The sequence below is a fragment of the Ixodes scapularis genome, unplaced genomic scaffold (assembly GCF_016920785.2).
Source record: "Ixodes scapularis isolate PalLabHiFi unplaced genomic scaffold, ASM1692078v2 PGA_scaffold8__174_contigs__length_109621045, whole genome shotgun sequence".
Lineage (NCBI taxonomy): Eukaryota > Metazoa > Arthropoda > Arachnida > Ixodida > Ixodidae > Ixodes > Ixodes scapularis.
The window spans coordinates 2,731,013-2,752,013 of record NW_024609883.1 but is presented as its reverse complement, the minus strand read 5'-3'; the positions used below and the strand labels follow the sequence as shown (position 1 = coordinate 2,752,013).

The 21,001-nt window shown below is 49.0% G+C and overlaps 1 protein-coding gene across 1 annotated transcript in view; it reads right to left on the bottom strand.

The window, feature by feature from the left end:
• Positions 1-21,001, bottom strand: part of LOC8041303 (putative phosphoenolpyruvate synthase) — a 394,011-nt gene that overhangs the window by 22,481 nt on the left and 350,529 nt on the right. Inside the window, exon 38 of the mRNA XM_040214093.3 lies at positions 9,093-9,195. Within this exon, the coding sequence (XP_040070027.1) occupies positions 9,093-9,195 (103 nt within the window). The remainder of the gene's footprint in view (positions 1-9,092; positions 9,196-21,001) is intronic.

Below are 21,001 nucleotides of genomic sequence, written 5' to 3'. Positions count from 1 at the left end.
GCACGGACGTCGCCAAGTACACCGCGTCCTGCGTCAAATGTCAGTCTCGAAAATCTACGAACCCCACCATCAACTGTGGCGTCCAACCTGTTCCACTACCCGAAACACCATTCGAAATTATTGGCATTGACCACCTCGGTCCATTTCCTTGTACGCCAGATGGCAACAAATACGTTCTGGTCGCCATTGACTACCTGAGTAAATGGGTAGAATTACGACCAGTTCCAAATACCGCGGTCGACCATATTGTTCAGTTCCTACGACAACAAGTTATTCTTCGACACGGAGTCCCTCGGGTACTCGTAAGCGACCGCGCCTCGTGTTTCCTTTCTCGTCAATTTGTGAAGGAAACAGAACTACACGGTATCCATCACGCTCGGGCAGCTCCGTATCATCCGCAAACAAATGGGCTCGTTGAACGTGCCAACCGTACTATCAGCGGCATACTTGCAAGCTACGTGAACAACCAACACAATAATTGGGACCAACTTGTGCCTTACGCTGCTTTTGCCATGAACACTGCGGAGCAGTCAACGACCACGTTCACTCCTTTTAAAATTGTGTACGGACGCACGCCAGTTCTTCCAGGCGAAGCTGGGACCGATGCTGCTTGGCGACAGAGAACTGAAGAATTCTCGAGTAGTTCTGAGCACCGTTTGCGAGATGTGAGAACGAAAGCCCGAGACGCATTGTTACGGGCTCAGCATCGAACTCAAGAACGCACTGCCCCAGACTCACCACCAACTCGTATACAGTCTGGAGACTGGGTTCTGGTGCGCCGACCGCTTAGAAAGAAAGGTCGCGCAGAGAAGTTTCTACCACGCTTTATAGGGCCTTGTGAAGTCCTTCAGCAACTAGGTCCTGTCACATTTCGTGTACGAGACTGCACTCGCAGTTCTAATCGTACAAAGGCCACATTCACGGCGCATCGCAGCCACCTTAGGCACTACACCCCTCGTTCATTGGAATTTTAGACACAAGAGCTCGACCCGTGACAATACCGTCAGTTCTCTAGGGGACGGGGGGGGGGGGGGGGGCGAGTGTAGCAGTAAGAAAGACAAGAAGAAGAGAAGAAAGGGGAAGCGGGCTCACGAGCCAAGGAGAAAAAGGAAGAACGTCGATCGGTCACAGAATAAACCGCTACAATATATATAACAAGTCAGAGATCCCTGCTTGCGAAGTTTCTATGCTAGGAGTTTATTGTATGTATTACGACAGTTTCGCCGAGAGGCTCGGCTTTGTATATATGCCAGAGAAAGCAAAAACAATAAAATAAATTTACCGGGCTTTTGGTGCACAATACGTGGGACTGTTTTTTTCTTAGCAGTGTCCTTTGCTCGTCCTACAACCTCAGAGGAAACCAAAGGAAGAGACTGTTTGAGAAAGAGAATGGTCGTCTTCAGAGAGTGGTAGGCTCTCGTCCATTTTTTTTCGTCCAGTGAGAGCTTTGAACCCTTGGGCGGTGGACGTTGTTCTATCCGCCCGGGCTTCTGGTTGCTGCTGGGGGCACGGAGGGGGAGCCCTCGACCCCTGCCAGAGGGGCCAGCTAGTGCCACTGATGGCACCTCTGGCACCTTGGAGGAAAAGGTACCCCCCTTAGAGGGTAGAGCACCCTTAGAACATGAAGGTGACAGAGTGTGCGTCACCTTCAGAGGTTTGAAAGAGGACCCCTGTGGGGAGGGCAGGTCTTCCGGGGAAGTCTGTGGCTCCACAGATGCCGTAGACAGTGGGGTTCCCTCCGTACTGCCTGGGCATACGAACCCCTTGCTTGAAAGGCAAGCTGTTCCTTGGCTGCTTGGTAGCTGAGGTTATGTTTCACCTTAAAGTCAATATTTCTTTTTCCCCTTTCCACTTTGGACATGAGTGAAAAAGCAGGGTGAGCAATACTACAATTCACATATATTAGTTCGTTTTTGCAGATGTCCGCTGTACGGTCAGTACCACCGCACTTTCCACACGTTTGTCGGCCACGGCAGTTTTGGGAACCATGCCCAAAACGTTGGCAGCGGAAACGCCGCTGAGGATTTGGAATGAAAGGGCGGACTCTACAGTTCAAGTACCCTGCCTTCACGGTGGATGGAAGAGCATGAAGTTCGAATGCGAGCATCAGATGTCGGGTTGGTTTTTCTTGTTCGTCACGTTTTAAGGTGATCCGTCGAATAGCAATCACAGCACTCTTGGGAAAACCTTCGATTGCCTCCACTTCACTGCATTCGAGAAAGTCACCTTCTGGGATGACACCACGAACGGTGTCATCCCAGGTACGGTGGGCGGTGACAGTAACCGGTAGTCTCTCAGGTTAGTCGTCTTTAAGAATGCTGTGCTCTGGGGCTTATTTTTACCTCAGCAAGGAGGTCTCCAGCAAGCTTTTTTGCCTTATAACATTTTCCGATATTTTGTTCTAACTGTTTTGCAATGAAAAAAAGGAAAAAAAAAGCTTTTGACAAATACAGAGTGCAACTTGTAGAGTGAGTCACAAGAAATCGAGTATATTGTTCTGGTTCATTAGCTTTTTCGAAAGTAAGAGGGGCAAGGCAGCCTCTTTTGAGGGGCCACTCCGTTCGGGGTTTAGGAGCGCGGGAAGCCATAAAAAGGTAAGGGTGTTTAAAATCCGCGTTGCTCTGCCCGCCACCGAACCCAACAAAGGGATTGGTAATGTGTCATAACAAGAGTGGCTTGACTGACACAGTGTTGCCGGGAAACTATAAACCAGTGTGGACCTGAACGACGGTATCTGTCACCACCCAAGTTTAGCCCGTGCCGCCAAAGAAGGTGAAATAAGAAGGAAGAGGAGATGGAGAAGGAAGGTAAAGAAAGAGGTGGAGAAAGGTGACTGACTGAATCATCCTGGTCGGGCCAAGCGAGGGAACCCGACTGCCAGAAGCCGGGCCGAAGTGGTGTATTGCCTCGCCCAGGGGGCCCCGAAGGATCCGAACGTACCCCGGGCTCAGCTCAACCACCAGGGTACCCTTTTACCCGGACACGGGTACGCCACGCACAGCCAGACGTGGGTGGGCGAACCCACATGGCACGAGGTTCGTAGTGACGCCACTCACAAAGCACCTACTAAAAGCGTGCGGGTATGGTGGCCCACGTGGCTGGGGTCCGTGGTGACGCTACTCACCAAGCACCTAGCACCTAAGGTGCAGGCGCCTCCTGCGGGGCTCGGGGTCCATGAAGACGCCACTCTCCAAGCACCTGCTTTTACAGGTGCACCCTGCGGGGTCGTCTCGACGGTGTCGACAACAGCGCAACCGTCTTGTTTGTGGGCCTGATGTTACGGAGCGTAAAGAAGACACTCTTGTCCCGAGAAATACTCGGTACACAAAGAACCCGCTCGAGTGTTAGTCTCCGGTGGTGCTCCTGCCCGTTAAGTGGACGGAGCGCCAAACTCTCGCGCTCCGGGGCACGAACTTATCGCGAACATAGGGTGCGCACGCGCGCTCAAGGTGCGTGGACGCCGAAGGCGGGTCAGCTGAAGCTCCTCCCTTCCGTTCTCAGCTTGTCAGAGACTATAGACCGTTTTATCGGAGTTAGCGCCACTTTGAGAGCGAGAGAGGAGATGGGAGAGGGCTACCAGCGCTTTCCTTCTTGCTGGTGCGTTAGAAAGAGTTAAAGTCCCGGATGAGAGGCTTCACCGGTGTTGGGTGTATGCACTGTCCAAACTTCGTTCGCCCTGTCCTCTATGTTCTAAACTACTAAACTTAATTAGAGCCACGGGCTTGGATGGCGACAGTCCCCCGGTCAACATAACACCATTGCTCGGTTATAGGGTGCAGGAATAACGACAGAAAGCGTCGAATATTGTCCGAGGACCTACGTAGCTTGCACGGAATCCGGCAAGTGCGGTTGCAATGGCTTTAAGCTCCATCGCTTTCCGCGTGACCCCGATTTCCGACGGCAGTGTGTTGCATCCGTGAACCGAAAAGAGGTTTCTCCAAAGCCATCCTTTTTACTGTGCTCGGAACATTTTGTGAAAGAAGCGCGAACCGAACGTTGTCCCACCGATTAACATGGGATACGCTCGTAAAGGGGTATTCACACGAGGGAGAAATCCCGGGGATTTCTCCACGGCACGCGCATCCTGCGAGGAAAACGTCAGGCTTTGCGATGTGCAAAAGCCTCGCGTTTTCGTCTCGAGATGCGCGCGTGCCGGGGAGAAATCACCGGGATTTCTCCCTCGTGTGAATACCCCTGAAGGTGCGTGCAAGTGTTCTCGTAATAACTGCTTCTTCAGCTTGTAGCTTTTTGCAACTGAATTTATCTTAATATTGATATTTTAAAGTGGTGACACTGACTCAATTTTATCATCTACAACACTTAGTTAAAAGCTCATTTCCGCCGCCAGGTGTGGCTGGAAATTACCGAAGAGTTCATTCTATCGGTTTTCCTGAATCGCGATCTCCTGCGCGATACCAGAGAGCCCTGAACCTATGTTGACCACCACAACGAGACTAGATCCTTCTTATCTACAATTTCCGTTGCTGAAAGTCGAAACATTCTGATGCATCTATTTTGCATCGTTAAATCATTGATCGACTCGCTCCGGCAATTAGCCTAGCTCGACTTTGCTGTTTTCAGCTTTCGACAGAAGAGACACTCGTCGACACGAGATCATGAAATAAAGCGTTTATAAACACCTTGAAGCCGGCTTGAGCTGTCTTCGATTTCCGCTGAACAGCAAAAATACTACACAAATACAGGATTCACATTTTGTCGACGCGGTATGTACCCTCTATAATTTTAAGTAACTTACTGAATTTTATTAGTAGATATTCTATACACATTAAATAAACTTAAAGTTAAATTAGAGTGCACTTAAAATTTATATGTAGTATATTTCCAAAACTGTACATTGTAAGCGTACTTTAGTAGTTCGTGTATAATACGGTGATAGTGCTGTCTCAATACAGCTCAGGCGTGCTCAAGTACGTGTGCTAGATTTTCTATCTAAAAGTACTTTCACTAGTACGTACAAGTACACTTTTTTACATTTAAAGTGTACTTTCACTAGGCTGCCGTATTAAAATATATTTTTAGTGTCCCAAGTAGTACAGTGTGGACATCAAAATGGGGGCCAATGAGAGTCTGTCGGGGGCAGCCCACGTGGATTCCAAGTTGGCTTTGAAACTTGGGCCAAATCGGCCAGACTTGGGCTACCAACCGGGCTTCCCTCGTGGGACCCACAGTGGGCTTACTTGAGCGGCCCACAAGACCCACTCCTCGTGGGACCTGCAGGGGGCCTACTTGGGAAGCCCACCTAGGTGTCTGTGGATTGACCTCTAATACAAAGTGGGCTCTGAAAGAGGGGCCGACGTCGGTCCCACTTGGGCAGCCGACGTGAGTTCCACCTCTTGTCCCGCTCGTAAGGGGCCTAGGCGGGCAACCCACGTGGGCCCCCCTCGAGGGGCCCACAGTGGTTCTACGTGGGCAGCTCACATGAGGTCGCCCCGGGAAGCTCATTCCGTTCCGAGTCATTTCATCATTTTTTTTTTACGGTGTGGGGTATTGCAGTGCATACCAAATTGAGCATGCCATCTCTTTCTCCGTGACCCCTCTGGAAATATTACCATTTTGATGGATCAATAAACGTTTTGAGCAAGCCCATAAAAAATAGGCATTTCAAGTGTACGAAATAGAAAAGAAAAAACGGTGCACATTTACATATAAAAGTTTGGCAGACAGGTAATCGGGATACATAGTCAGCTTGAGCCGCCCATACAGACAACGATTTTTAGAATCGATAATATTAGACATTCTGATGAGCGTGTTTCGAATTCACCCTCAAATGAAATACTCTGCGTAAAAAATCCCACCCCCACGTCAGACGACCTTCTTAACGCACACTTTAAGTAATAAATTAGTAATAACGATCAGCAAGCATAGAAGTTTTCAAATTGCAAGCAGTGATAGAGTGCAGGCGAGCTGGTAATTGATCGACATATTGTGAACCCTGAGATGGGGATCGATAAAAGATTTTGTTGTGTTCGTCCGTTTTTTTTTATCGTTCCCCGTCTCAGAATCTGCATGATGTCGAATTTTTCACTCTTATAATTACAATCCTTGCTGATTCGGTATCAAATTAAGCGGATTTCCAATGTCGAGTTTCTAGAACGTGTAGTAAATATTCTCTATATTAGAGGAAAGCGCCGTTCTGGAAGTTGCACAAGTAGTCCAAGTTTACCATGCCCATGCTTTGCCACCTTGTAGCCCACACCTACGCTAACTTTGTCCCCGTCTAGCCGAGGTGGGAAACAGGAGGCATGCATGGGCAGCCCAAGTTGGGCCTGCCTACGCTGCGCCCACGTGGAGCCAAGTCTTTGCTAGCTCGGCCCCCGCATAACTGAGGTGGGACCCACGGGTACAATGCATGGGCTGCCCAAGTTGGGCATGCCCAAGCTTTTCCACTGTGTAGCCACATAAATGCTAACTTTACCACTGCTCAACCGAGGCGGAACCATGGGAGCGTTTGCTTAGATAGCCCGAGTTGGCCACGCCCACGCTTTGCCACCGTGGAGCCCGCACCATTGCTAATGTGGCCCAAGCACAGCCGAGGTGGAACCCACGAGTGTTTTAGTTAGGCAGCCTTAGTCGGGCAGGTCCACGCTTTGTCACCGTAGAACCCGCACCACTGCTAACTTGACCCCCGCGGAGCCGAGCAAAACCCAAGGAAGTTTTACATGGGCAACACAAGTCGGTCATGCTCACGCTTCTCCGCCATGGAGCCCTAATCTTTTTTTTAAACCTGGGCCCCACACAGCCGAGGTGACCCATGGGGGTTTTCTATGGCAGCCCAAGTTGGGTATGTCTACGGTTTGCCGCCATGGAAGCCCATCTTCGTAAACTTGGACCTCACAGAGCCTAGTTGAGTCCCAAGGAAGTTTTACATGGCAGCCTATCTCAAACACGCCCACACTTAGACGCCGTTGAGCCCGCAATATAGAATTTGGCCCCCACAAAGCCAAGGTGGGTCCCACGAGGGTTTTATAAGGGTAGCCCAAGTTGGCCATGTCCACGCTATGCCGCCATGGAGCACACAGCTTTGCTGAATTGGCTCTCGCAAAGCGAACGATGCACTCACGGGCGTTTTACATGGGCAGCTCAATTTGGGCATGCTCAAGTATGCCCACGCTTCACCGGCGTTGAGCCCAAATCATCTGAACGTAGCCCTCCTCCCCCCCCCTTCCCTTCGAGCCAAAGTCTCGCGCTTTGCCACTGTGGAGCCCGCTTCGCAAACATGGCCTCCTGAGAACCGAGGTGAGACCCACGGGGGTTTGACATGGGCAGCCCACCTCGGGCATGCCCACTCTTAATCGCCGTGGTGGCCACAACATCGTTTCTGGCTCCCGTAAAGTCGAGGTGAGTCCAGCGGGGTTTTTACATGGGCCACCCAAGTAGGGCACACCCACGGTTCGCTGCCGTGGAGCCCACGCCATCGCAACTTGGCTTCTGTTGGGCCGAGGAGAGACCCACAGGGGCTTTACATGGGCAGCCCCAATCGGGCGTGCCCTGGCTTTGCCTGAATCTTCGCTAACTCTGTCCCCGCATTGCAGAGATAGGACCCACGGAGGTATTGCACGGGCAGCTCAAATTGGGCGTGCCCTCGCGTAGCCGAGGTGGAAACCACGGGGGTATTGCATGGAAGCCCATACTGGCATGACCACACTACGTACGCAATAGCCCAATCTGAGTTTCACATGGGCTGCAAGAGCCCCATTGCCCACGTGGGCCAGACATGGGCCCCACTTCTTGTGCTACTTGGGGTGTTGCTTTGTACCAAGGACATTAGAAGTAGGTGGACTATAAAAGCTGTTTCTCTACTTATGATTGGGCTGAATTTGCCGGTTGATAAGTGTTTTCTGGTTTTCTGGCTTTCCCCCCTTTTTGGAGTTTTTGAGCATGCTGATATCCTGTCTTCGACGCTAAAAACACTTACATTTGGACATATGCTTACATAAGCAGAGTGAATAAAACGAATGTTGTATTTATTAATAACTGAACTTATTACTTGGCTTTTTTTTATTTTGATCGCATAATGCGCAGCATGTTTCGAATTCAGTGTTAGTGCGTAGTTATTGTCGTTTCCCATGATTTTTCAGGTGTCCTTCATTGCTTTGGCATGTAAACCCCTCTGCAGAAAAGCGCCGACGCCGTGCTCGCGCAAACAGTGTCTGACATTGTGCATAAATGCTTGCATAAAGCTATTTTTGCAGAGTGTGCAAAGCCATCCTATTGAAAAAAATGTAACCGGACAATATATTTTATTTCATGAGCAGGAAATGTATAACAAACAATTGTTTCGTAATATTTGCTTTAATATTCAAACGCAGAAAGAAAATGCATCCACGTTTCCCATAGATATGCATTACCAGAAGTAAAGTTTAGACTCGTCGTCTGCTTCAATTTGAAACCGCACAACAGCGCCAGCTGAATCTCCAGCGTCTATTATAATAACTCAAAGAGCGCGAGATCCTGCTGCCGCAAAGCCCTTCCTCGGACAGTGCGCCAGTGATAAGGTGGATTTGGTTTCTTCAAACCGCGTCTGAGAGCGGTGCTGGTAATACGACGTGTGGGTGTGTTGTCACGTCGTCTTTCTTTATATTTTGTAGGCTTTCTCTTTATGCTAATAAAAAAAAGCGCGTAAAGCGTATCATTAGCAAGCGCCTTATTTGGGTGTTTCTTAATGCGCTCTACAACTATCCAATTCACACCTAGGTCCTTAAATGAATATTTAAAAAGTAAGCTAATTAGTATTAATTATTAAAATAACTAGGCGCACTAAAAAGGCTTACACTTTCGTAAAACGCTTGCTACCAATGTTCAGTTGGTTCCGCAATGTACTACGTTTTTTAAAGGTTTGTGAGAGTTACTGAAGCGACCTTTTATTCTTTTTTATTGTGTAAACAATAATAATAATGTTATAAAAAAACTATTTCAAACCTTTGTTTTCCTTCAAAATTCGAACCCAAATTTTTCTTTTTTTTTTGTTTTGTCGACGTCGCTCATAAGTGGAATTTTTCGACGTTCGCTAGATTTTGAAGGCTCACCGTACCAGTCGACGCTCAGGTTGGATAGAAGTTGTGTCCGCTTACCGTGGGAGAGCAGGCCTCCAAGCTCGGTGACGAGTCCGGCGAGCAGAGGGAAGTATGGGCTCCAGCCGATGTCTGTCGCGTTGGTCACCAAAATGTCGCCGGGCTGCAGGCAAGGGATGTGACTGACTTGCAAGCAGTGCTCTGCACTCCAACTCGCAGCAATGAGGGCGAACAAGCGAGCAGCGGCCGCGCTGCCAGCGCCACAGAGCGCGACCCTTGCGAACAAAGAACCAATCAGCCGCCTCCCTTTCATGAGATGACCTCTCTGCGCGTGGGGGAAGAGCAGGATCACGCGGCGAAAGTATGAATGATCCAAGGAGCAGCCACAGCACTCTCATTTCGGGACTCAAATGTGAATAGAGAAAGTTGCGTAGGTAGAATATCCTATTGCTTTTCCTTTCGCCGTCAACTCCTCATCGTCGAAGAAGGAGTGACGTGCTCAAAAAACGCAACCAAACCTTACAGAAAAGCGGATCTGCAAAGAGTCAAGCGTTAGGCTGAACATGCACGGGAAATATAGGTCTTACACCAAAGCCTGACGAGCAAGAAGCATTTTGACCCTCTCACGGTAATGCGAGGCAATCGTCTTGTCCGTCCTTGTGTTTTGTGTTCTTTCCAATATTTATATTAGTTGAGCAGTGTTTGACTGTTCGTTTTTATAAAATGATAACTGTTTAAAGGGGCTGTACAGAAATATTGTGTAGGAAAGCTTCTTAGTTTACCCGAGCTTGCTCTTATTAGAGGAACCCAAGTACATCCGCATGCAACTCCCCTGGCCAAGAAGCTTTTTTTGTGACCCCGTAATTCCGATGATAAAAGAGGAGATCTGCTTTTAGGCTCTCCTTAGCAAAACTTAATCACGAAGTCATGAGCATCGCAGAGTTGGCGTTGTCAACAATGCCATACCCAGGATTTTTTCATCAACCTCTGCGATCCCTACGGTGTTGATATTGAAGTGGCGGGTTGAAGCGGATCAAATCGGGCCATGCTTGCGGATTGAAGCAGCTGAACAAATATTAAAAAAAAAAAAAACAAGAAAACACCATCGATCGCCTTTTTCCTTCAGTTTCTATGCCTTTCTCAATATTCGTTCAGCTGGTTTTATATAACGGTTCTATCCATAAACGATAGTTAAATACGGCTCACACGTGGACATGAGCACTACGTGATCATTCGATTTCAGGTTGTGACAATCAAACATGTACATAAATCAATCAATCGATCAGAGTTTCACTGTTTCCCAAACAGCTTCCGGGGTCTTTTTTCGGGTTACGCTCCACATTATAAAACAGCCCTGAACTAAAACTACACGGCAATCCTAACCACTATACTATTTTTGAACTTTTTAAAAGGTATAAAAAAAGTCCACGTGAGGGTTAAAATAATTTTCGCATTTATGTAGTGGGTAGTGTCCAATCGCTGCCTTAGCGGGAATAGCCCAAGGTACCCTAGCGTGTGAGAGCGACAAACATTGGCGGCATATATTCGGCTCCAGGATATATTACGGCTTATCGTGTGTGAACGCAGCTCGTTTTCCTGCCTAGACCCTTTTACCAATGCCGCGCCATCTAGCGGCGCAAACTCCAAACCACGCCCGACCGCTGGTCATGATCATGTGCGCCGCTATCGACAAAACCACGGCCGCCATTAAGAGGTATACTGTTGCGCAGGCCAGTACTCTGTAGCGCCCGCATCGCGGATTTTCAGGTGGGATTTTATTGCTGCGGGGCACAGTGCAAGCAGAAAAATGTAAAGGATAACCACTGAAAAAGATCATCTCTATTTTGCTGCAAACATGCAGCTACCGACAAAAAATCATACATATTTATTTATTTATTTTAAATTCCTCAAGGTAAGTAAGTACATTTAAAGGAAAGCTAAAACACTTCTTGAAAAAAAAAAAAAAACGAGTTAGAGGTAGCTCTTGGCTTATTTTTTTCCCGTTAATCAAAATACCCCATCCGTTTTCCCCGAAGGTGTGAGTAAACGCGAGGAAACGCGAAAAACCCCCGAACAGTCGTGACGTCATACTAGAAACTTTGGGGCGCCAAGCGCGTGTCGCCCGTGTGAGCAGCGCGTGAAATGGCAAGCTTGCCAGCTGTATTTTCCCACACTGACACCAGTCCTGACGTCTCTTTCTGACCTTTTTGAAAAATAGCAAGAGTGCGCGTGCACAGCTTTGACAGGCGCTGAAGATGCGCGAGAGCGGAGGTTCCGAAAACTCCTAGTGTGACGTCACTCCCCTGGAAGGAGGGGCTTCCGAGGTACTTTAAAAATTATTTTTTCCAGCCTCCGTGCACCAAATGGGAAAATCATCTAGATATTTTTGATCCTGCAGGCGAAATGAAGGTCACTGAGGTGTTTTTTTTTGGTCAAATGTAGAACCGCTCCGTTAAGTGCTCGCTCCCAATGCTCCAGATAAATGACGTCATACGGAAGAACGTTCGCGCGTTCACGAAGATCGATTGTGAGAGCTCGTGCAATTAAAAATAACAAATAACATCTTAGTAACGAGCACATGACATAGCTTTCCCTGAGGATACATTTTTCGGCGTGACGCATGAGCCAATTTGATATTCTCACGAATGACAACTGATGAGGCGACGTAAACGCAAACAAACTAAACGTTCACTGGGGCTAACTTGTCTCCAAACGAAATAAAAAAAGGCTGGCATCGCAGGCGTCGATAGCGACGAAAGAGCAGGATCGAACGCTGAGGTGAAACTGACTCCGGCTCGTTACGCGGAGCCCCCCACTCTAAAAAAAGTCTGTGAGTCCACTTTCACGCACACCACTCGGAGAGCCAATCGCCGCAACTTACGGAGGCAGCTCAGCGAAGGACGATGCGGAAACATATGTTTAGAAGAAGAAACGCAGTCTGAGTTGTGACATTAAGCAATGCAAAACGTCACGCTTGCATTGCCCAATGTCACAATGTCACAACTGGGACTGCGTTTTTTGGTCTAAACATATGTTTCGGCATCGTCATTCGCTGAGCTGCCTCCGTAAGTTGCGGCGATTGGCTCTCGAGTGGTGTGCGTGAAAGTGGACACACAGACTTTTTTTAGAGTATACGTTCACGCGTGGGCTTCTAGAACAATCGGCGTAAAAGGTTCGGTGAGTAGGACATTCCGTCCTTGAACAAGCAACAGGGTTCTCGAATTTACCAGAAAGCAACATTTACAGAAATAACAAAATATGAAATACGCTCGTAATTCCCAGTAATGCTGAATTAGAGCGCAGCTCTTGAGGAGGAGGAGAGGAGGGTACGGAGGGGAGGGTCACGTATGGCGTCATTATGGGAAACGTCCCATAATTCAACGCGCGGTTATGCCGACGGCGACGGCGACGCCGCTCGAGCCGGAAAGGGGCGCCTAAGAGCTGCGCTCTAAAAGGCGCGTCCGCTCCCAGGCATCGAACTTCGGGTCTTTGCGTGGGAGCTAAACATAATAACCACTTGACCGCGGGCGCGGCTGCTTGAAAACATGCGTCAATATGTGGGTATTTTCATCTTTCAGATGTCGCTTTGCTTTAGAGCGCAGCTCTTAGACGCCCGTGTCCGGCTTGAGCGGCGTAACCGCTCAAGAGGGTCGGCAATAACTCGGATAGTGGTTGGCGTCGTGTTGGTCTCCACCGGCGGCAGAACAGGCTTTCGCAGCGTCACCTGATTTGCCCCGAGGTCGATGACGGCGCCATACTGGCAAAGGAAGTTGATTCCAAGGATAAAGTCCGTCGCACAGCGTTGCATCACAACGAACTTCACAGCACATGTCGCACCGTGGATCTCGACGCGAGAAGTGCATCTCCTAACTGGTGTAATGATGTGTCCTCCAGCGGTCCGGATTTGAGGTCCATCACAGTGCATCGTGACTATTCAAAAGCGGCGAGAGGGCCTCCCACTCAAGACTGAGTAGTCTGTTCCGTTGTCCACGAGTGCCGATGCGTCATGGCCGTCGATAACAACGCTTAGGTTGTTGAGCACCGTTAAAGGGGCGTAGTTGCGATCCGTAGCCTCGAGAGAGTGAGAGCGCTCCGGCGGTCTTGGAGGGTCTTTACTGCGGTCGTCTTTGGCAACGCCACCTCAAGGCGTTGCCGCACTTAGTTTTCCCGACGAGATAGGGGGGATAGGTTGTCCCAACGAGAGGGGCGGAAGGGTGAGAGCGCACATCAAGGCGAAGGCGAGCGGGAACCTCGGGGTGGAGTCGGCACTGGGGACAGAGGTCGTCGGAGGTACTCCTTGATGTCCCTTGGTCGCTCCCCAAGGTGGGGTCGCGGGTCGCGCGACGCAAAACCTCGCAGGCCCATTTCTCGGTACGGGCATCTCCGGTAGACGTGATCGGCCTCGCCGCAGTTGTAACACAGCGACCGTTGATCGGTCGTGCGCCACACATCGTCTTCCTAATCGTTGGTTGTTCGGTGCGGACAACCTGCGGCTGCCCTTCCCGACGTCGGAGAGTCTGCGGCGCTGGTAGATCACGTCGAGGTGGCATCGAATACTCTCGGGCAGCTGGCCCCGGTCTCTGAGCTACTGTGGCGTAGGTCAGAGAGGGCTGGTTTGGTGCTGCCACCGTGACGGGAGCTCCTGGCTGGAACGCTCGCTGAACCTCTTCTTGGACAACCTCGGTGATGAAAATCGAGGCGGGGCGATCAGCAGTGGGTAGAATATTCCGGAGCTCTATCCTGGCGACGTCCCGGACAATTGCTGGCAGGTTGTCAGCGCCGATGCCACCCTGGTCGAACCGGAGAAATGCCAAAGACGAAGAAGCAGGCGTGCCGGCGAGTCGGTGGTAGTGACTGGCTCGGACCGACAATGCATCATCATCATCATCGTAAACTTTATTAATTGATAAAGTGAAAGGACCTTGCGGTCTCTGGTCGGTGCCCTTAGTCCAGGGCTCCGTTGGCCACTCAGATTCGGCGGGCTCGCTCAACCAGTCGCTGCTGGTCATCGAGCTCTGTGCCGGAAAGGGCCGCCTCCCAGGAGGAAAAGGTGGGGGAAGGAATGGGGGTGATACCCTCACCGAGGGGGTGACGGCATTCCCAGATGGAGTGGTACAGGTTAGGGTGATCGCTGCCACATCCCGGACAGGTGCCTGGGTACCGGTTGGGGAACCAGAGATGTCGCTGGTGGAGGTTAGGGAACGTAAACGTTTGAAGTTGTCGCCAGTCCGCTGCCTCTGCCCGGGATAGCGCACGATGCGGAGGGGGCAGGACCCGGCGGGTTGTTCGGTAGTATTCTGTTACCAGGTGGTAGGTGTTAAGGTGTGCGTCGGTTGGAGTGCGGAGGGACTGGGAGTCCGCGGGTGTGTTTGGCTCTGGGTCCCGCTGTATCCTGATCCCATCCGACAAAGCCCGGTTTGTCGCTACCGCTCGGGCTAGTGCGTGAGCACTTTCGTTGCCGGATAAGCCCAGATGTGCAGGGGTCCAGATGATCCGGATGACCGGTATTTGTAACCCTTCGGTTCTTATGGCGTTGATGAGATGTGCTGTCCGTGGGTAGAGGGTGTTGCCCGCAAACGCTCTGCACGCTGCTTGCGAGTCGGTGACGATGATTATCTTATGCTTGAGGTCGGTGGTGTCTCTGCGTGGGATTGCGTGTGAGATGGCCAGCGCTATGGCCATCTCCTCCGCCTCCTGGATTGATGCGATGTTTGAGATGGAGCCCGTGCTGTAGCAGGTGCCGTCTCTGTCTGTCACTGCGATGGTTGCTGCTCCGGCTCTTTCCCTGTGGAGAGCAGCATCTGTGTACCATGTTTGTGGGTCTGGGCCGTAGACTTTCTCTAAGGCCCGGATCCTGGCCTCTCTCCGCCCTGTGTGGAGGTCTGGGTGCATGTTTTTAGGGATAGGTGCCGCCTGCACGCGGTTCAGGATATCCGGTTTCAGGCGCACTGGGGCGGCTGGTTCTTCCTGCGTGAGATTGGTGTAGCCAAGTACGCTCGATGTTTGCTGCCGAGGCAGGGAACATCGATTTTGACGATCTCTTGACCGCCACTTCCTGTGCCGGTCAAGAGGTCGTTAACATATACTGATTGTTTTCAGCTTTTCTGCTGTTTGTGGGAACTCGCTTTCCATAACTTTGTAATGGTGTTGTAAGGTTGCTCCCAAAAGGAATGGACTGCATGTGGTACCGAAGGTTACCCTTGTCATACGCCAGGCCTTGACTTCTGGGGTAGGTTGGTCTGGGTGAGGCGGTTCTTCATACCAGAGAAACCGCAAGGCGTCGCGGTCCTCGTGTACACCGATCTGAAGGAAGGCTTTCTCGACGTCTGCAATTAGTGCTACCCGATGTTGCCAAAACCTTAGGAGTAGGGCCACCAGGTATGGAATCAGGTTCGGACCGCCTTCAATGTTGTCGTTGAATGATCTGGAATTCGGTCCGTGCGAAGAGGCGTCGAACACGATCCTCATTTTAGAGCGCAGCTCTTAGGCGCCAGTTTCCAGCTTGAGCGGCGTCGCCGTCGCCGTCGCCGTCGGCGTAACCGCGCAATGCATTATGGTTAAATTTGCCCGCTAAATCTAGCGTAAAAATTTCCTCACTAAATTTAGCGGAAAAATTTCCCTGCTAAATCTAGCGGAAAAATGTCCCTGCTAAATCTAGCGGAAACATTTCACCGCTAAATCTCGCGGAAAAGTCTCACCGCAGAATCTAGCGGAAAAGTCTCACCGCAGAATCTAGCGGAAAAATTTCCCAGCTTAATCTAGCGGGAAAATTTCCCCGCTTAATCTAGCGGGAAAATTTCCCCACTAAATCTAGCGGGAAAATTTCCCCGCTAAATCTAGCGTAAAAATTTCCCCGCTAAATCTAGCGTAAAAATTTCCCCGCTAAATCTATCGGAAAACTATCCCCGCTAAATCTAGCGGAACAATTTCCCTGCTAGATTTAGCGGAAAAATTTCCTCGCTAAATCTAGCGGAAAAATTTCTCTGGGGAGGTCCCGTGACCTGGGGGGTCACGTGACCTAAGGCCTTAACGTGACCACCTGCTCTCTCCCCGCCCCCAAAGTCACGTGACCCTTCCCTAAGGTCACGTGCGGGGGTGACCTGGGGGGAAGGAGAGCAGGGGGGGTCACGTGACCCCCCCTCTCCCGAGAACACGTAACCCTCAGTACCCTTCCCTCCTCCTCCTCCTCTAGATGTTCGCTCTAATTCGGCGTTACAGGGAGTTGTAAACGGCATTCATTTTTTTTTGTCGTGCTGCTACCCTCTCGTAGAACAGCTTGGTGTGGCACATAATAAACACGTCCTTTGGAACCGTTTATGCGTTCAACTTTCTCGGCCTTCCCGTTATCTGCGTACAACCGGATAGCCTGGTCATACCTTTGCATGAGGTCTGGCTTTTTGCATAGCTTTCTTCGTAGACTTTCGAGGCGCTTCCATGGCACATCTCGGTTGCCTTCTAGGTGCACGTCTGTTTTCCAAGGGAGGCCCCAATCTCTTCCCTTTCCTTCTTCGTCTTGGTGATGCTTGCTGCAAAGCGTCGCATGATGTCATTATCTGACTGATCTCGGTCCGCCTCTTCGAGTACTCCCACACTTTCAAGCTCCCAGCATCTCCTCAAGATTGATGGCTCTTGTTCGTCTACATAAGATATGAGCACTATCATCTGGGAACTGCTGACAGTATCGGAAGTCAACTAACTGTGTGGATCCATGTATTGCCCAGCCAAATGCGGTTTCCACTGCGGTGAGGCTGTTGCTCAGTCGCTGGATCCTTCCGGTTATACATTCCAAGTAATGTTCCGATCCCAGTAGTATTGCTAGTCCGCCACAGTCCAGTCCGTTCAGGTCGTCACCCGAAGTAAGCCCAAGTTCTTCCATTTTCCCAATAACGCGTCCTTCTCAGGGCTAGGGAGTTCTTGCTCGGAGATGGAATGTGTCTCAAGGGCGTGGATCTTGTATTTCTTACCACCGTGTTGGTTGCGCAGAATCACTTGGACTCTGCGGTACGTTCGTTCTCTATTCTTGCCTCCAAACACTCCGACAGTCAGGATCTCGGTCCCGAGCAGTTTGCAACCGAGACTACCCGATAGCTCTTCTATGATGAAGGAGCGCTAGCTACCACTGTCAAAACGAATCCGAGCTCGTTTTTTCCGGTTTTTGCCTTCCACCCACGCGGTAACCGTTTGTAAGAGTACTGTCGGTTTGCCTTCCTCGTTTACATGCAGACTAACTGGTGCTTTGTCTTTCTTTTGCTTTGCGTTCGATCCGTCGGCAGATCGTCTCGGAGTATAATCTGGGTCGCACATGCTGGATGTATGTCTGCCTCGGCACTTGTTGCAGCAGGGTGTACCTCGACATATCCTTGCCGTGTGCCCGACTTTCGTGCACCGAAAGCATCTCTGGGCGTTCTGTAGCCTGCGCTTCTTTTCAGCTAGCGTTATCCTTGAGTTGCAGTCAGGTGTTCCATGCTCTTTTGAGTCGCAGAAGAAACATTCGAGGCCTTTCACAACACCATGCAGAGACGTAACAGTAGAGGTTCGTGGCTTGTCGGGATTTGTAGACTTCTGCGCCTCGCGCTTGGTGAAAAGGGGCGTAGATTTACCACCAACGTCCTGTGGCCGTTCTTTATATGCCTTTTCCTGGCTCTCCACCTCGATGTGCAGAAACTCGAGGAGAGTACGAAGTGCTCTCAGATGTGTGCGATTTGTGGTAGGTTCCAAACTTGTTTGTGACGCTGGTCCAGATCTACTGGCGGTGGCACTCTCGACTTCCCGATGCAGCGTCTTTCGGTGGTATTCGATGCTCATTTCTCTTGGGAGCGCTCGAAGGAGCACTGGGTAAAGCATTGAACAGTAGGATTCTTCGCTTACGCCCAGTGCCTTAAGACCGCGGATGCGAGCTAGAAGAATATCATATTTTATACTCCTCTTAATTTCGGGTCTTCAAACGTTGAATTTGTAAATAGCGTAAAAACTCTTGGAGTAATTTTTTCCGAAGACATGCTGTGGACCAATCACGTGAAATATTCTCATTTATGTTAGTGCACCCTTATCTGGGGGGGGGGGGGGGGGGGGTTAATGCGACTTTCTCAAACTTACATATAATACACTTATTGAAAAAAAGTGCTAAGAATAATAGGTAACGTTGCCTACATACATCATACGCATTCACTGTTCAAATCATACAATATTATCAATATACAGCAAATCTATAACTATCGTTTAACGATGGCGTATAAATATGCGACATTAGAACGCTCAAATGTAATTCTTCAACTGTCTGATTTAAAAGAAAAAAGCGATTTTTATTCATCGAGAAATCACCAGCCCTGGCAAATTCCGAAATGTAGGACAAACTATGGGAAACAAAAAAATAAGTTATGTTTTACCGTCTATTCTGAAAGAATATTTTGTTAAAAACATAGATATTGTGCAATTGTCAAACAGCCAAATACTCAATTTGTTCATTTGATTTTCTCTTTCTTGACTACTGTATTATATGTACTCCGTCGTAGTTGCTGAAAGGGGGTCCCAAAGCCTCCTCAAGCTGCATTTCTGCTGCTTTTTCTCCGGCCTCCCATTCACCACTTGTATTTGTGGTGAAAAATAAAGTTCGTAGCGTATCATATCGTATCATACAATCGCCGCAGAATTCTGACGTTGCGCTGAGGTGGAACACGTTGTATGTCCATGAGGCTCTCCATGTGATCCTGGATTAGCGCTTCTTGATTCCCGAACCGCCGGTGTAGGAGATCGATGGCGTCCGCATAGCACTCTGCTGTGGGCTGAAGTCCATCGATGGCTGCCGCTCCATCCCCTGTTAGTGCCGCCTTTAAGTAGTTAAACTTGTCGCACGGTGTCAAGTCAGGGTTCCGGTGGATGGCGGCATCAAACTGGTTCCAGAAAGGCAGCCAGTTTTTCAGCTGTCCGTTGAACTTGATCAGTTCCAGCATTGCAAGTCTGACCTTCCTTGATGTTGATGCTGCCAGTCTTTCTTCGTTTTCGTTCAACTGACTGTCACTGGCGGAATGCCCCGATCCTGTGGAACGCCTTAACTGACTCTTCAGCTTTGTTGAGTACATGACGATTTTGTCTGCGTACTCAACGACTAGCGCGAATTCAGCATCTCCGTCTTGTTCCGAAACAAGCGGTTTGATGGCGGAGTCGACGTTGTTGAGTTGGCCCTGAGCTAGTTTCAGACGCTCGATGAGCATCTCGAGCTCAGCTACGTTCACTCCTGGGGCCCTTAGCGACCCTTCCGCGTCGTTCATCAGTCGAGTTACCTGTGACCGGATGGCCTTGTGCTTTTTTTTTTTTGAGGACTTCCATTGTACGTGAGGAGTCACTCACGTTCCAGCTTCGAAGTATCCGCAGCGATGTCACTCCCGGGTTTCGGGACCAAATTATTGTTGAAGTCGTTGCGGGTCATCACAGTAATCCTTCCATCTCCACACAACGAGCAACACGTTACTATTTACACCGCTGAGAAAAATACATCGACAATTGAAAGCTTGCAAGGCCAAAACATCCAATCGTTCACGTTCATCGTCGTCGTTCTTCTTTTTCTTTCCCCGTTTTTCCCGTACCCACGTGCCGGGGCATCTTAGCAGACTTGTTTTCTTTTCGGCTTCTACTCACTGTTCGTCTAACGCCCACAGAGGTTTATCCGACGTTGGTTGCAACAATATTCATTGAATAGATTTGCCAAATCTCGGCCGGTTAAACATCCACCTCCATACTGTTATTCAATGCAGGAGCTCCTTAACCATCAAACATAAAGGTTTCCATATTATGTAAGTGTAACTATTCGCCGACAAAAAGGGAGCAATAGTAACATTTTTTTGGCATTCATTAGCACTTTGGTCAAGCTGTTCTGGTAAAACATATTCCTTTAGAATATCTGGGTTGCTCTTAACATAATGTTTATAAAGTACATTTTCACGAAGATTACGCAATAAGGCAGGCGAGCTGGTTAAGGGTAAACATTTCTAAAACCCAAGACGGAGGCTACAAAGAGGGGACGAACACAAGACACCTCGTACCCTCCTTGTAGCCTCCGTCTTAGGTTTTAGAAATGCTTACATTTTCTTACATATCTTTTTATCAAACTGGAATTTACCCATTGTTTACGAATCTTTTTTGATATGTTTTATGACTTTATGTGGAAAGTGATGTTCTTTACAGCTTGAGAAATTCCTATAAAAATAAGTGCTAGGCATAATCAACAGTTTCCTGCGTAAGCACCGCATCACGTATAATAGCTGCAATGTCCCGTCTAAAAGTATACAGGCTATTTTTATCTATATTTTGGAAAACCGCAGGTTGGAATTTTATTAGCTTTCGAGATATATTAAGCTTAATACACAAAAGTGGGAAGATAGTCACTCAGGTCAGAACTTATAATTCCACTGTTCACTCGATCTGTAAGAAAATTAGTTATAAACAAATGTAACTTAGTTTTGCACTGTAAGGTAATTCTTGTGGGATGAACAATTATAACGACGCATTCATACATGCTAACTAGGTTCTCCATTTCCCTTTCGAAAGACCTTCCAGAAGACATATCAATGTTAAAGTCGTCCCCTCAAATTAATTTGTATTGATTTGTATGTGTAAACTCGAAGAAAGACTTAAACAATGGAAAGAAGGAGGATATGCTACCATCCGGTGGGTGATCGAAGGCAGCGAAATATTTCAGTTGCTAACTAAGCACGACAATTCTACATCTCTTGTGAGAAGAGAATAGTCGCATAATAGTTCAGAATCGATATCCATTTTACTCAAAAATGCGAATCCTCCACCGCGCTTTTGAAATGCGGTTTACAACGTTTGTATCATGTTAGAGTAAGCGAAAAACATGCCAGTCATCGTTATACCAGGTCTCAGTAAACATAATGATATCAAAAAGAACATGGTACTGATTAAACAGAAATTCAATGTCCGCTTTTTTGTTTACTGCGGATTGCGTTTTT